Consider the following 16,251-nt stretch of genomic DNA (forward strand, 5'->3'; position numbering starts at 1 on the left):
TCCTAGAATGGTCTTATTCACTTGCTCCTTGGCTAAGAAGCACTTCATATCATCAACTGCTTTATAGTATAGCAAGGTTCAGAAGGGTTTTCCATCTTCTGAAAAAGTGGAGTGTAGTCAGCCCTAATGAAAGGGCAATGAATAATACTCTATCTCATAGCTTTCGAACGTTAAGAATTCCACTGAGGTCACTGGGTTGGAGATCCTTTAATCATTAGTACTGTTCTGTGAATGGTGTACTTGACTGTCATATTTTATTAGACGTCACTACTTAACACACTTCTGGCCCCATGGAAGGAAAACCAAAAATCTTTGTGTGCCTTGAGGTCTCTGTAGATTGAGGATCATTATATACTGAATCAAACCTTGAAGTTCCAGTTTAGTTGTAATACCATGCTAAATTCTCCTGAAATCAACCGGAATTTGATGTCTGAGCAAAACCACGCTGAGAATCGCAAGATTTGTCACTTTGAGAGTAGCTAAAACTTTCTCCCAGGTGGAGGAAGAATTAGCTGCAGTTGTGATTCATACCCAGAGTAACGTCACCAGTTGTTATTGTGTTAGTCCTGTGCCCAAGCAAATCATGAATCCATTGTACATGGAGTCAGCTACTGACATTTGGGATTCTTTTGTCAGATTTGCTCTCCTGTGCTGGTTCTGCAGGGTATGTCATTGACTGTAATGAGAAAGGGCTTGCTTTAAACTCTAACAAATGTTGCGTATGCGAAGGCAGTTGTGCACAAGAGTGGCTGTGTTCTGAACACAAGTTCCTCAACACAAGTGGACCTCTGTAATCTGCTGTGAAAGAAAGCCAGGGCTTCTTCCCCTGCCCACTTCAGCAGACCTGCTGAACTTCAGACATTTCTAAGGCCTTGTTTTATTCCCAAGAGCTGAATGTGAGCACCATCTCACAAGATGAATGGATAGGCCCATCCCATTTGGGGTCACTTATGCTAAGCTGTTCTCTATTTGTCATAAACAGTGAAGATAAGTGATACTCCAAATAAAATATTTGCTGATGAAGTTTTAAAGGGTACTTGTGCTTATGCCAACCTGAGGTATTAGGATTTTGAATTTCTTCATATGAATCAGAAAATTTTTACAAGTTTTCACAGTCGAAGTGAAGCTCATGCCCCAATGAACTGGCTTCATCTAAGTAATTTTCTTCCCCTCTTTGACCTCCCCAAAACAAGACACAATCTTCAAAGGAACAAATATGTCACCAAAATACAAATATTAAAAATGGGCCAAACACATTATTAAAATACATAAAAAAGAAATTCACAAAAAATGCATGTTATTAGCTATTTGACAAGCAATGATGCTGTTGCAATGGCTGCATTTCACAATGCAAGGGCTTTCTTTTCTAGACAGATAAATAGTTGGAATAATGTGAGAAACGACTTTGCAATCATCCAAAGAACAATTTGGGTTGAAACGGTTCATTTAATGGCATTGCATTGGCTGTGCTGTGCAGTTGTTTCATACCAGACCTTCACCACATCCATGTGCTTTGGAATTCCTTCTAAAAATGAGCTCCAAGCCTGACCCTCCTCTCCCGGTCCCAATTCCCTGCAGAAGTGTTACTACATATGCTTTGAATCTTTTTTCAGATGAGCTCCCTAGTCTAACTCCTTCCTCCCTGTGCTTGAAACATATGGATTTGAAAGCACAGATGTGGCCTTGAAGTTTTTTGGACCAGGCCCATCTGGGTCAAACCCTACATAGTTTGACTAGTAGTTTCTTGAGTTAAATTCTCAGAAGTCTTCATTTTTTCTTGTTCTGAATCTACTACGTACTCCCTTTTATCTCTCCTAGTTGAACTACAAGGATCTCCAGGGAGATGTGATTTTCATAAACAGAAATATAATGACCAGCCAGAGGAAGAAAGCAAAATTTTAATGACTGTGAGAACTATCTTTATGAAACAGCAAGTTTCCCTTTAGTTTATGCTCTATGTAAAACCCACACCATTCATAATTTGGAGAAGTAGGGGAGATTCTTTGTAAATCTCATCTACTTAAATAATAATGAAAAAAAGCTGAGAGAGATTTTGTCCTCCTGCTGCAACATTTAGAATCACTGAGAAAGGGTTCCGGACCTGACCTCGAGAGCTGCATTTTGGCATTAACAGTTACTTCATTAGGACCACTTGTGTGCGAAGGGATGCCCGTGAAAAACAATTTACACGACCAAGTCAGCAAAACAACTGCTTTTCCGGACACGCTGGCTTCCTCCGCGATCCAGATCGGCGGAGCGGGGAGCGGAGGGGCTCAGCGGCGTGCGGGGTGCCCGGAGCCCAGCGGGCGGCGGCGCGACCCGAGCGGAGCCCGGGGCCGGCCCGTGCCGGGTCCGGCCGCTGCTCGGGGGCGCGGCCCGCGGGGCTCGGCGGCTGCGGAGGGCGGCGCTGGCGGCGGGGCCGAGCCGGGCCGGGCCGGGCCGGGCCGGGGGGCAGCGGGCGCCTTGTCCACCCGGCGCCCCCGGGGCTGCGCGGAGCGGGGCCGGCCCCGCCGCCCGTGCCTGGCTGGAAGTGAAACGCGCCCCGGCTGCTCCTTTTTCTTTCTTCTTCTTCTTCTTCTTCTTTTTTTTTTTTTTTTTCCTTTTTCCTTTTTGAGCCTCCAAAAGGCTCACTCGCCCCTTTCATCTGCCGCCGCGGCCCAATGGGAAGGCGGAGGCTGCCTGCAAGTGGTCTAATCTCAATGAGGTGTCAATCATGTTCCCCGGTGGGTGAAGTAAGGTCTTTTGTAACCGCCTCTGTCTTTGGGAAAGAGAGGAGAGAGGAGGAAGGCTGGAGCGGAGAGGGGGACGCCGGACCGTGCTGCAGGAGAGGAGCTGAGATTTGAGCTCGCTCGTGTGTTAGCAGGGAGAAGCGGAGCACATGGATTTCTAAACACGCTGGGATTTTATATATCTACAAAAAATAACAACAAGCGAACCTGACTCTACTGAAAACAGTCAAATGAATCGTAATTGCAGATCAATGCAGAGAGATGGGGAAACTTCATTCGAAACATGGTTAGTTCCTTTCACTTGCTACTTCCTTAGCCCCTTCCCTTTATTCGGATTTTACTCGGTTTGTTGCTGTGATTTTATACTGGTGTCTAACGATCTTCCTTTATTATTTCCCTCACACACTTTCCTCCGGATCTGCCTAGCTGCCGTTTGTAAACCCAGAGAAAGTCCAGAAGGTAGGGATGGCTCCTCTCTGTTAGTAACTTTGAACGCCTTCCCCCGGTCCGGCCGGCTGCCCCCGGCCCCCTGCCCTCTCCCCTCAACTTTCCGCCGCGCTTTGCTGTCTGCGCGGCCGCCCCGCTCCCAGCCCCGCTGCCAGCCCCAGCCCCGGTGCCAGTCCCGGCTCCAGCCCCGGTGCCAGTCCCGGCTCCAGCCCCGGTGCCAGTCCCGGCTCCAGCCCCAGCCCCAGCCCGGGATGGCCGCGGGGGTCGGGCGGGCTCTGCGGGCGGCTCAGCGGCGGCATTGTCTCCTCTTTTCTAGGTGATAGTTTTGCGGTGAACGCCTCTCTGGCTCGCAGAGGGCTGGAGGACTGGATGGTGAAGCAGAAATACTCCGGGGGCAGCAGCAGCGGCGGCAGCAGCTCGGGACTCCAGCACGGCTGCCAGCACCGCGCCGTGTGCAGGCTCTCCAGCGCCAGGGTATGTCAGCTTCCTCGCTGCCCCCCCGCCCCTTCCCTTTGAAATACTGAAAGGCAAAAGCTCTTTCTACATCCCTCTTTCCCTCCCAAGGGGCTGTTGTGCAAAGGAAGGTTTTCTTTGCCCTAATGTTGCTCCGAGGCGCTGCCCTGTGGGTGGTTTCCTTCAGTCCTTTGATGAAGTTAGAAGCTGCAGAGCAAACTTGGTGAGGGTACAAAAGCCAGAGGAGTAAGGGAACCTGACTGCTGGTGTCTGGGCAGCAAGATTAGAACAAAACCTTTCACAAACAGGAACAAACAATCTCTGGGGAAAGCCCAGCACCCAGCCAGTGTGCGATAGCTTGTGAGCCCTGATTAGTGCACAAGTTTGCCTGTGACATTTTGGCAGTCAAGGAGAAGTCCCCGAAGAGTTACTGTTATTTATTTGCTCTTTGCTAATAACGTGAGGCTGACTTTCCCCACCAGAGTTGCTGTGCCAGTTGCTTGTCCCGGCTGTCTCACTGGTCACTTTCCACCCCTTCTCTTCCCTTCAGTCCTCCTTGTAAAGCTGGGCTGGAGGAAGCATTTCAGTTGCCGTTTTCTTTTATTTATTTTTAATGTTGTCTCTTTAAACAAAGAGGCATGATGGGAGGTAAACAGACTTAACATTACTTAGATATGGTCCTCATAGTGTTTCAGGGTGTGATCCAGAGCTTATTGATGTTTACTGAAAGACTTCCATTGACTTTGGATCAAGCCCTGAAAGTTTCATCACTGGAAAGGTAACCTGAGAGATGGGGAGATTGGAATCTGTGCTTCCCAGCAAGCAGTGTGGCTTTGAAAGCACAAGCGGAGCCAGGGCCACCAAACCTCCTGCAGGCTCTTTGCTTTGTCAGCTACCAGTTGTATTGTCAGAAGCCTGGACTTCTTGTGTCTCAGGAAAAATTCACTTGCAAGTCAAGAATGCTTCATTTTAGGTGGGATGTGTGAGTAGAAGATGTGTAGTATGGGAAAAGCTAATGATGACATTTCATATTCCACCAGTATTGTATTTTGAGGAGCATAAATTGTGTGAGTCACTAGAAGTAAAGACAAAGGGGTAAGACATTGATTTGTTGTAACTGATGAATATAATCACCTTCAACTTGCAGGTATGATTGGTTGAAGTGATATTTATTGTGCTTTACTAGGAAACAATATGTTCAAAGAAAGAAGTTCTCACTAACAAGAGTATGTACTATGATACAGATGCAAAGAGTAAGAGCACCTGTTTTTAATTATTTTCTAATTATCCCAGTTTTTGTAAGTCACGTTTTTTACGTATGTTCTACCTTTCGCATGTATGTTTTCTAGAAAAGAAGCCCAACTCATCAAACTAAACAAAGATTTAATATAAAGAGTTAAAGCTGAAAACTTTGACTTTAGTTTGTGAAATGTATTTTCTTCCACAAGGGTGATTTGCTTTCTGAAAAGAAGAAAATATATTTTGTCAAAGGTCCTTTCTATTCACAACCCTCTTCAGTTGGTGAGGTCTGCTCAGCTGGAATGACAGTAGAACAGTATTTCCCCTCTTACTCAAGAGGAAGTCCTCCTCTTGATGGCTCAGCAATTAGCAAGCCATTAACTAAATATTAGTCTACAGTTTTAGTACATTATAAAACTGTAAATAGGTTTAAGTGTGTTTAAAAGCACCGTTCCCATGAGGCCTTTTACTGTCATACTTATTGAGATGTTTCTGAATGTTCAAAAATATTTGCCATTTGTTGCCTAATGTATAGGTAGTATCTCTGTGTGTGTATAGCCTGCTTGTTGATTTAGTTTAATTGTCATCCTGTCACAGGCACACTGAGACAGCTACATTAAAGTTCCTTTAAAATACGAACTTTTGGAATATGTAAGGATGAATTTCTAATCCTACATTGGAACCAGATGTGCCATATGTACAGTCATTTTGACAAGGATTACGGAGTCACAGCTATTGACTCCATAACTGAGGCTGCATGGCTGCATTCTCTTCTGAGATCTCTTTGATCTCTTGTATAATTATACCAAGATACAAAGGGAATTGTAGCCTAACCTCTTGGTTCTTTGGTCTCCTCAAGATGTACAAATAGTAGTTTCTTCTGCTAATGGTTAGTCACGGGGTCGTGTGGGACAGTGGTGTAGTCCCCAATAGCGTACTAGTGTTGCACTTTAATATACCTTACTGCACTTGAATCTTCTCCTTACTGCTTCAAAATTCATCCTAAAATGTTCAATAAGCTTACAAAGCTCTGTGGAATGGTACAGTTTTATTGTGCTACAGCTGAAACTGTGATTTCTCAGTAAAACACAGTGTTTTCCCCCCCAAAAAAGATCCCAGGTTATCGTGTTTGTGACTTATGGCAGAAAGAGTTAGATCAGACGCTGATGAAAATACCTGCATTCACAGAAACATACAGCTGTGTTAAAAAAATAATGGTCCTAGAAGTAATTTTCCTAGTAGGAGTTGTTAACCAGAGCTTTGTTGATGATGGTTTTGTTAGTATGTAGGGCCTGAATTTGGTGAAATTCAGTTAACTTTCAAAGATCTGTTGATGGGAGAGGAGAGCACCTAGCCTGAAGAACTCCCAAGACTGAAAATTCAAAATTTGAATAATTTTAATCAAAACTTGGATGTGATAGTACAGTTTGATTTATTTTACTGTCTGCAAGCCAAAAGCCCTGTCTTGGTTGTAGTTGGAAGTCTGTTTCTCTCAAGAACAGACAGTGAATTGTTCTGCTAAAGTTAGTCATCCAGGGGAGATGACACTGAAGTTCAGGCAATTCATGCAGTATTTTACAAGAGGAATGAGTAACTAATACAGGAAAGCAGTAAAGTTTCATTTGTAGTCCTCTCTAGAATGATTGAATTTACAATTGTTGTGTAGGGGAGGTCTTTACATCACTTCACTCAAGGCGAGTTCCATGATACGACTCCTTCTGAGAGTTTCTCAGAGAAGACTTCCCTCAGCTGATGTGTTGTCCCTGTCGTGTCCTAGCCCTCTGTCTCTCCCCTCCAATTCACTGATAGAGTAGTGATTAGCGTCCAGCTGTTGCCAGAAGTGCTCTGGGAGGGCTCTGCTGGTGGATGGTCGGGTGCAGGCGTGGGCAGGGAGGTGGTGTGGTGGGCGCTGAGCTGGGTGGGAGCTCCGCGCTCATTAAAGCGTTGCCACCCGCCCGGCAGGGGCTGCTCTGCCCCAAGGGTTTTAATGACTCTGCTGGCCTGCAGCTTCCACATCGTGGGGGATTAAAGGGAAAAGGAATTCTGTTGCATCCATGAAAAGTATGAGGTCCAGAGTCATCTTCTGGTTTCAAAGCTAATTGAAACCACTGAGGCTGTAAATCTGCTAGCAACTGAATACGCTTCTTTTGCTGCTTTTTGAATGAGTTAACTTGTATCCAGAAAGGTTTTTCTGATACTGTGGATTATCCTGTATAATTCTTACGCTTAAATTTATTCAGTGTGTTTACTTTTACAAACTATTTTTGGAAATCAACATTGTTTGCAAATATTCATGTATTTATTTATTTAACTGAGAAATGGTTCTATGCTAGAGGGGGGAATATTAAATATGACATTTGCTTAGTTCCATTTACTTTTATCTTCAAAGCCATAAGAAATTTTACCAGGTTCTTGTGCATCTCATTGACATCTGTGCTTGGGAATGGAAAAAATATCCTATTTTTAATTAGATTTCAAACCAACTGTCAGTGAACAACATTGTAGGTAATCATTTTAGGTAAAATAGAAATTACTTTAGCTTACCACTTCCACTGAGCTTGTTAGTACTAGCAATCCCCATGTTCAACCCTAATTGATATTAATTAGAGTTGAGTATCTGGTTTGGGACTGACACAGTATGAAATTCTGAGGCGCATCAGTCCTTCAGAGGTGGGGCTTGTTCTCCATTTGTTCTGTGCCTGTAACTGCCAGTGACATTAATGGGCATTCCTTGCATGGCTGAGAGGAGACAACACCAGTGTCAACTTCACTGCTCCTCTAGTATGATCAATCTTAAATTAAAAAAGAAGCCCTTCCTAGTCCCCCACTGTTAAATTGTGTGTGTATATTAAAAATACATCGCCTTACAGAAGACACAGCTGTAGGTCACTCATCCAAAATGAAAATAATAAACATAAATGGGATTTTTTTTTGGTGTTATGTACATGGTATGGCTTAAAGGCTGTTGAAATACAGGATTTAATTGTAGCACTACTTTGGGGTCATTTAGTGGGTAAAGTGACATTTGAAAGTCTGCCTTCTTACTGGTATGGTGACAAGAGCAATGAAAGTTTCCTTGGATGTTATCTCGAGTGATTGCTTGAAGTGATTTTTTTTAACTGAAATGTTTTCAAGTCCATTACTGTCAGTACTATATAAATAATTATTTTTATTGACTCTGAAGGTGAAAATAAACAACAGGCCCAGCAGTTCTTGATATTGGTATGACTAAAAAGTATTTTAGTACACAAAAATATTGTCTATGGCATTTAAAATAAAATTACCAAACTTTGTATTGAGGGAGAGAAAAGCAGAATCTTATTTAGTGTTGAAATTTGGTGCCAACAAACCAAGATAATTTAATTAGTGGTGTACATAGTATATCTTGACAGCTCTGGTTTGGGAAAATTATAATATGAATATTAACAATCAAAGAGTCTCTGCAAGTATTAGTGCCATGGTGATGAGATTAGTGAATTGGCCAATACTGTAGCAGAAAGCTGGATTCCAGGGGAATTATCCTTGAATGATACCAGTTGGTGCAATTAAAAGCCACAATTCAGTTGCCATATGGAAAGTGTTAGGCATCCTTATATGGTTTCAAAGCTATGTGCCAGAGGTTAAATTGACATATGAAGAAAAGCATAAATTAAATATTTTGTGTTATGAAATTAAAAGTTGACTTTGCCTGAGCCATATGGAGGAGGTAGATGGAAGACTGTCTGTATTTCATCAGGGCTTGTTTTATAGGTGTTTCAGATTTAATGTGGTGCACTTTTAATTTGGCATGTTGATTGGAAAGCCGAATGGCCCATGAAGTTTCTGCAAACAATCTCATTAAAGGAACTCTTTTTTTTGATCTCTAACAACCCTCCTTCTCCCACCCCCGCCAAAGTGGAGTTACTTAGGTTGGTATTTGTAAGAAGAAAACATATTCTCTGTAGTAGCTGGGTCAAGTCCTCATCTGTGTCTCTTGAGCTCCTGATAGTCCCTGTTGGCTTAGTGAAACTTTAGTTCTTCTGAATGAGAAGGCCTTGGTTGTGGAGTGTATTCTCTTCTGTAATCTGGGATGAAAAGTAACAACAATTCGTTATATTCTTTAGTATCTTAAATGTAAATAATGCAGTCCAGACTTCACACTAAAACTTTAGTTATAACAAAAAAGGGATGTTTAGAGCACATGATAGTTGACACAGGGGAATGTTCTTTACAGCAGCATTCATTAACAGAAGGGTTTTCTGTAGGTTTTGGGATCTGTAATAAGACCCAGGAGCAGCTCAGTAAGTAGCTATTTGTATGCACCCTTCAGAAGATCATCTCAGTTGACTTTTACGGTTTCTTTTGAGTTGAGTTATGAACAGAGGAAAGAGAAGTCTCTTGAGTACTGAAACTTTGTAGGAGTTAGTTTTTCCAAAGTTGGGGAAATAATTGTTCAGCAATGATATTTAAATCAGAATGGAACATTGCTCCCAGTGCTGCAGATGTTGGCCTTTATAGAAATCCTTGCAGACGGATTTTGCTTCGTGAATGTCAGCATCAAACCTTGGTTGGAAAGCAAATGGTAGATGTTCAGACATATGAAATACTTGAAGTTGTTTTTTGGTTGTTTCTTTTTTTAATGGAACTAATTTTTCTTCATATCCCAGTTACTTTGAATACTTGATAGTTATCTATAAATATCACATAGTTTAAAACCTTTTCATGGAAAATGAAGTAAAGTTTTAGTTAAAAAAATTAATGTGAAGGAAGGGTCAAATATACTTTCTCTGTGAATTTATTTAGTCATATCTGCCAACATTGGCAGCAAAACTAAGCCTGTATTTACTCCTACAGAGTAACTACAGTTATGAGACTGAGTTGGACTGTATTGCATTCAGGAATTATGAACAAAGTTCCAAATGCAAAATCTTCATTGTGTCTGATTTTTGAGCCAGCAAAGCGTGTTTCTATTGCAATATCTCATGACGTTTCTCATTGCAGTAGTGGAAAGCCAGTGGTGTTAGCTGTGGTGAAAGGGCTGTGTTGGCTTTTAGTGTAAGCTAAGAGAAAGGGGAAATGGTTTGTGTGCGTTCAGCCACTGCTCCCCTGGTGTCTCTGCAAGGGGATCTGTTGTACAGGACATTCACTTTCTGTAGGCTTCTGGATTTATTGTCATCAGAGCAATATGGCATGTTTTTTGTTGCCTTGTAACTTGCTGTCCACTGTTAAATAACTTGCCGTGGGACTTGGCTTTCCAACAGGCTTTTGTCTGTAAGCAAGTGTTCAGCTGGATTCCCAAATCTCTTTGTTTTGTGATGTGTCTCACATCACCTGAGAGGTGCCCATCGTACCTCAGGAGTACTTGTGGTTTAGCCATACAGAATTTAATTGTTTAAGGAGTGCTGCAGTGTCTTTTGGAGTGGTCCTGTAGCACTTTCAGAAAAGGTGGCTGAGAGGGGCCCTCATCACTGTCTATCAGTATCTGGAGGGAGGGTGTCAAGAGGCTGGAGCCAGGCTCTGCTTGGTTGTGCTAAGTAATAGGAGAAGAAACAACTGGAAGAAACTGATGCACAGAAATTTCCACCTGAACATGAGGAAGAACTTGTGCAGTGACCAAACCCTGCATCAGGCTGTCCAAGAGGCTGTGGAGTCTCCCTTCACTGGAGAGATTCAAGAACCTTCTGGACACAATCCTGTGACCTGTGCCCAGGGATGGCCCTGCTGGAGCAGATGACCCAGATGATGTGGTCCCTTCCAGCCTGAGCCACTCTGCAATTCTGTGGTTTGGCCTATTGTATATTATAGAGCAATAAATGGTCCTATTGTTTTGGTCTGTAAAACTTCTGCTGGTATAAATCTTTTTGCTCCTCTGATGACCAGACAGTGGCCACAGGAGACTGAAATGCTATCAGTGCCTGAGAAGCTCCTCAATGGCCAAGAAGAGCCCTGTAAAAATACATCTAAAGGGTCCCAGCAGTGACCAACCCCTCAGCAGGGGAGCAGCAGACCCTGTGGTTCCTTGGTTCAAACCAAGGTCCCTGCCAAATGTACATAGAAGGTAGGTTCCTTAAACCTAGGGCTGTTAATAAGTCTTGTTGACAAGTATTAAACTTTATCAGGCAAGCAGTTTTTCAGCCTTTTGTCAATGCTCCAATAATTTGGTAATTTTGTCCATTAGCCCTCCTCAGTCTGAGAATTCAGTGGACTCTGAAACTCATTGAGTTGACTGATGGCTGGGTGTCTCAATTACACCTTGAAAGGGGGCATCTACCAGCCTTGCTTTCAGTTTGAGTGGGTTTGGATTTAAATGCAGGGCTCAGTGGCTCTTGTTTCTTTGTGTCATTTGCAATGAGAATGGCTTGAGAATATGAGATCCTCCCTTAAATGTTTAGCTATGTTTCAAGCAAAATTTGCAGCATAGGACATTTCAGGTGTCTGGAATTTTTAGCCATGTATCCTTGGACTTCTGACTAACAAATGCGGGCAGTGTATGTTGCTTTAGCTTAGAGGTGGATTGGCATGTGGTCAGAACAGTCTGTGCACTGTCCACCCAGAGAAATACTTTGTATTTTGTGATTAGGGTGGAATTTAATGCATTTGGGGGCATTACTGTGGCAGCTTTAAAGGGATTAAGTATATTGAGGTTCCTATTAAAGTATAACATTGTGATTCAAGATCTGTGAAAGAAAATCATGCATGGGTGTTTGATCTTGGGGTGCAGCCACACATGCTGTGAGGCATAAAATAAGGGGATAGACTCAGTAGGGAAGTGACAGAACAAAGTACCGTCTTGCAGGAGAAATGGGATTTGGGAGCAGCCTCGGATCTTTTGATCCACACTCTGATGCGGATGATGAGTGGTATGGAGGTGACAGATTTGTCTTGGGGGAGGAAGGAGAACGGTGGGTAGTGTGTCACATTGCCCTCGGAGATAGTTTGCTGTCTGATTCCCCAAAGATTTGATAGTGGTAGGTAAGGACTAAGCTGCTTCTTGTCCTATCTTAAAAATCTTTCATACTTCCAGGACAGTTAGTTTCAAGAGAGTTGGGTAAAGAGGGTAGTAGCTGTAAGGCTAAGCCTTGTGTGAATAGGAAGAACAAATGCCTGTTTGGGGGAGTGGGGATTTCTCAGAGCAGAGTCCCAGCCCTGAGCTCACAGAATAACAAGCAGTCTCTGTATTGCGTAAGATGCTGCGGTTAAGCCTGTATCAGTGTTGCTGTAATAAACTGCTCTTTTTGAAACAATAAATAATAATTTTGCCTGTGAACTCTCCAAGTCTCTCTCTGTTCATGTAGTGTACGTGTGTATACACTACGGACAGTCATTCCCCTGTAAAGAGAGAACATCACAGTCCAGCAAACAGAATATCTGTCATTCCAGCTGAGCAAAGGTCTAAGGCAATAACCCAAAATATCCTGGAAGAAATTCTAAAAAGCATTGAAGAAATCAATCGTCTGATCCTAGAGGAAGGTCTTTGATGTACTCCTGGTAAGTTTATACTGGGAGCCTGCCTATTTATGGTCAGCCATAGACGTTCTATATGAAAAGTGGATCAAATAATTTCATAAGCTCCTGCTGTAAAAAAAGATGGTTGATAATTTTCTAAAGCGTACACACTGTTTAAATGTAGATTGTGGCTTTTAGCAGAAGGCCAGGTGGGGAGGAAGGGCTTTTCAAAACAAGTACCTACAGGAAAATAAATAATACTTTGATATTTTTTCCCATGGAAAAACTGTGCCTCATTTAGCCATCCTGAATATTTAATTTTATTTTGAGGATAAACTTCATAGGTTATCTCAGTTAAAGCCACTCTTATTTATGCAAAGCTTATGTGCAAGGTCTTGTTCCTGATGTGGATTTATAGGTAAAAGGAGTTTTTTCAAATCCCATAAATAATTTACATTTAAATGTATATTTTTAACTAACTCGGTGCAGTCAGGTAAGACTGTTTCTATAATTTTTAAAAATCCTGCATTATTTCTGTGATGCTTTATGCAAAAGTCCTGCTGTAATAGAGGGGAAGCTTCTCATTGGTTTTAGTGGTTTTGTATTGGGTTCTCTGCCACATCAGTGGAAGATGAGGGAAGGTTCACGAGACTAATATTCTTTTAATCTGGCAGCTACATTGCTGGTGTAATGGCAGTGTATTTTCCCCTGCAGATGAAGTTTATCTGATTATTTTATGACAGGTTCACAAAAGTTTTTCCCAGCTGTACTGCCACTTAAAATCCCATTTGTAATTAGCAATGTAATTTTCCAGATAGGTTTAAAAAGCATGTTTTGAAAGAGGCTATTCCCACAGCACTGCTTAATACCCATTAAAATGCCACATTTTTATTGTATGAAGGTGTTTTTTTATCTAATTAGGTTGGTTTGTTCAAGTATTGAACCACATCTCATTTTTTTTTTTCTTTTACTCTAAGGGTGTTTTCAATCATTTATTTATGACTAATAGGAAGCACACAAAATCTTTAACTCTGGACTAATGCATGGCATAAAGAAGTAAATGAGATCTCTTCCTGTGAAAGCTATTGTACAGGGCTTTACTTTGAAAGACAGTTGCTCTCAGACTGCAATGTGGTGGTGTGTAACAAAAAAGAAAGAAAAAAAACCCCATAGCATTTGGAAAGGAAGTATTGTATTCACAGATGCTATATAGACTTCACTGGAATTTGGTCATCAGCCTTGCCATGGCACTCTTTTCCAGATGAGTGTTTGATTTCTTTTTTTTTTTTTTTAAATGCCATATAGGAGAAAAAGAAAAGTTGTGAGAACTCCGTACTGAAATTCAAAAGTAAGGCACTGTATCCTTGGGCATTTGCTGCTATCCGGGAGGGACCAGCTAGACTGCAGCATCCAGGTGTTTGTGCTTATTCAGTAAACATACATGTGTTCAAATACAGAACAAACCTCTGCTAAAACAACCGGCCTTTAATCTGTGACCACCTCTGATTTTCCCCATTTTGGAAAGACAGAAAGCAAAGGCACTGCAGTGGGAAGCCCCCTAGATTTGTCAGTAATTGAATAACAGACAATGGGTAATGTCCTGTGGGAGAAGCAGAAGGGCTGTGAGGTCCCTTATTAGCTCTGCCAGGGTAATCTGACTCTCCTCATGTGTTTCTGATGGCAGCACTGGCAGTCCTGCCTCCTCAGAAATGAGGGGAATTTCACCACCACTGGGGAAAGTAGGAAAGCTTGTCAAACACAGAAGAGCAGAATGGTTAGATGAGAAAAATGCTAATGATGTGCCTTTAGAGGTATGTGTTAAGGAAGGAAAGAGTCCTGGCCTGGTGTGCAGTCTGAGTGCCTCCTGATAGCAGCAGGAACCCTGTCCAAAGGCAGGGTGAGGCTTGCTCCTTCCACTGTCTCAATGGACATGGGCTCCAGTCAAGCTGATCTGCTGCTGCACATCAATTCCAGTATCCAGCAGGGTGAGGACTGGGCAGCCACTGCTGCCTTCAGTTAGAGACTCTTCTGAGAGGCACTCCAGCCTGAGAGTGCCAGATCAGGGGGTGGATGTGCTTTAAACTGGGCTGGCACAGCTCACTGCTGCTAGGGAGCTGGGTGCTAGTAGCTGATGGCAGAGCTGGGCAGAGGGAGCTGCCTTGCTAGAAATGTCTTCTGATGTTCAGTCTTATCTGTGTGTTGGTGGGAGAGGAAAAACCCCTTGTGTTACCTGGACTTAGCCTTCCACAGCTGAGCATGTTCCTTCTCCTGCCAAGGGTGATGAGCAGTGTTCTGTGTCATGCCTGGTGCGTTCCTGACTCTGTTGTGCCTTGTGCAGCTTTGCACGGTGATGCCTTCCCTCTGTGCCAGCACTGCTGTGGCCAGGGACAGTGGCCTTTCTTCTGCTGACCAAGGTCTGCTTGTGGCTGGGTTTTCCCCAACTTCTGCTGGAACTGCCTGCCTGAGCTGTACAGAGAGGGAAAGGTGCATGCTTTGCCACGCAGTTTGTGACTGTGCTGTTGATAGGAGGGATTTTGGAGTGAGTGATCTTGGTGGAGTAGAAAGGGTTACGTTGTTGAAGTTGCCCAGGCGCCAATCCGCTGGCACACCGCAGGTGATCTCGAGTGAATGTTGTTTAAAGCGCCTGTCCCACGGCTTCACAAATGTGCTCTGACCAGAGGATGTTTTTCTAACTTCAAAGGGCTTCTCAGGCTGGCTCGGTGCCTCACAGACTGAGTCCACAATTCCTCTCTGCTCATGATGTGTTCTAACCATGTGTGATTTTTTTGGTATGTGATGTTTTCTTAAAGAGGCATTGACCTGTGTTCAAGTGAAACTTGCTCTTAAGCTTGTAAACACAAACTTGTCGTGTGGGCAGTTTTCATCTTAACTTGATGTGTGTATTTTTATTTTTTTTTTTCAAGAGCAAGAATAGATATCAAAAGGAGGGATAATTTATAGGGAAGGGAAAAAAAACAAGAAATAAACTTGTAGCAGCCTTTTGAATTGCACCATCCAGAGTCTTTTCCTTGAAGATCAAAGCGTGTGTCCCTTGCTGGCCATAAGGAGAAGAGTGTGTTCCCACCTGGGCACTGTGAGTGTTACAGTGGCTGCTTTGTCTGAAATGTGCCCCTGCACAAGGAGAGTGCAAGGGGGAAAGCAAGGCACAGAGGGGTAGAAAGCAGAAAGAACTTAGGACACTTGTGAATGACCTGATTTTTTTTTTCTTTTTTTCTCTCGTTCTTTAACAATGTCATATTAAATTAAACTTTTAGGAACATGTTTGTATGTTTTTAAATATTTAAGGTTTCTTTTCCTTCTGTAGTACTTTGTAGTGGAGTTTTTTGAGGGGGACCACATTTGCATTTTAGCAGTGAGAATTAGAAATGGCTGAGATTTTGTAGGCCAAATCCTTTCACTATGGAAGTTCAGTAACTCTCTGTTAATTCTGCTGAGAGCAGGATTAGGCCCTGAAATATCTTCTGAGGTACACTGTGCTACATTTGCTGTGGTTGTGGATCTGGGAAGGTTTAGTTAGTGTTCACCTAAGTTGCACTGGTGGACACTATTTTTTGCAATGTTTTTTTGCATTTAGTAGGTCTAGAAGAAGTAGGCTAGTTTGAGGATTCAAAGTAATAATTCATAGTTTACCATTACTGCTATTATTGATGTGTTTGAGTTATTAAAAAAAACCCCAAAACCAACAAAAAACACAGCAGCAAAACAAACTCTTTCTTCAAAGAAACCAATACCTTGTAAGCCAGACCGTAATGCTTTCTGTTTGGCAAGGGATTAGGAAGTATCATCTGCTGTGGGAGTAAAACACCACACTGTGAATGGCATGCCGTGAACAATATATCTCAGCTGTGCAATGAAGGTTTGCTCCTCTTGAGTAGGACTGCAAACTAGCACTTAATAATTAATCCAGCTTTCAGATGCAGCTTGATCCCAAAGTCTT

The 16,251-nt window shown here is 42.7% G+C and overlaps 1 protein-coding gene across 2 annotated transcripts in view; it reads left to right on the plus strand.

Annotated features, from left to right (window-relative positions):
* Nucleotides 1-2,614: 2,614 nt before the first annotated feature.
* Nucleotides 2,615-16,251, plus strand: part of NKD1 (NKD inhibitor of WNT signaling pathway 1) — a 104,880-nt gene continuing 91,243 nt past the window's right edge. Inside the window, exons 1-3 of one of the 2 annotated variants that reach the window (XM_026794646.2) lie at nt 2,615-3,015; nt 3,156-3,188; nt 3,493-3,650. In XM_026794646.2, coding sequence (XP_026650447.2) covers nt 2,991-3,015; nt 3,156-3,188; nt 3,493-3,650 — 216 coding nt within the window. In that variant the 5' untranslated portion in view covers nt 2,615-2,990. The remainder of the gene's footprint in view (nt 3,016-3,155; nt 3,189-3,492; nt 3,651-16,251) is intronic. The other variant, XM_005488856.4, reaches the window with a different exon arrangement.

Source organism: Zonotrichia albicollis, chromosome 13, assembly GCF_047830755.1.
Source record: "Zonotrichia albicollis isolate bZonAlb1 chromosome 13, bZonAlb1.hap1, whole genome shotgun sequence".
In the NCBI taxonomy this organism is placed as follows: domain Eukaryota; kingdom Metazoa; phylum Chordata; class Aves; order Passeriformes; family Passerellidae; genus Zonotrichia; species Zonotrichia albicollis.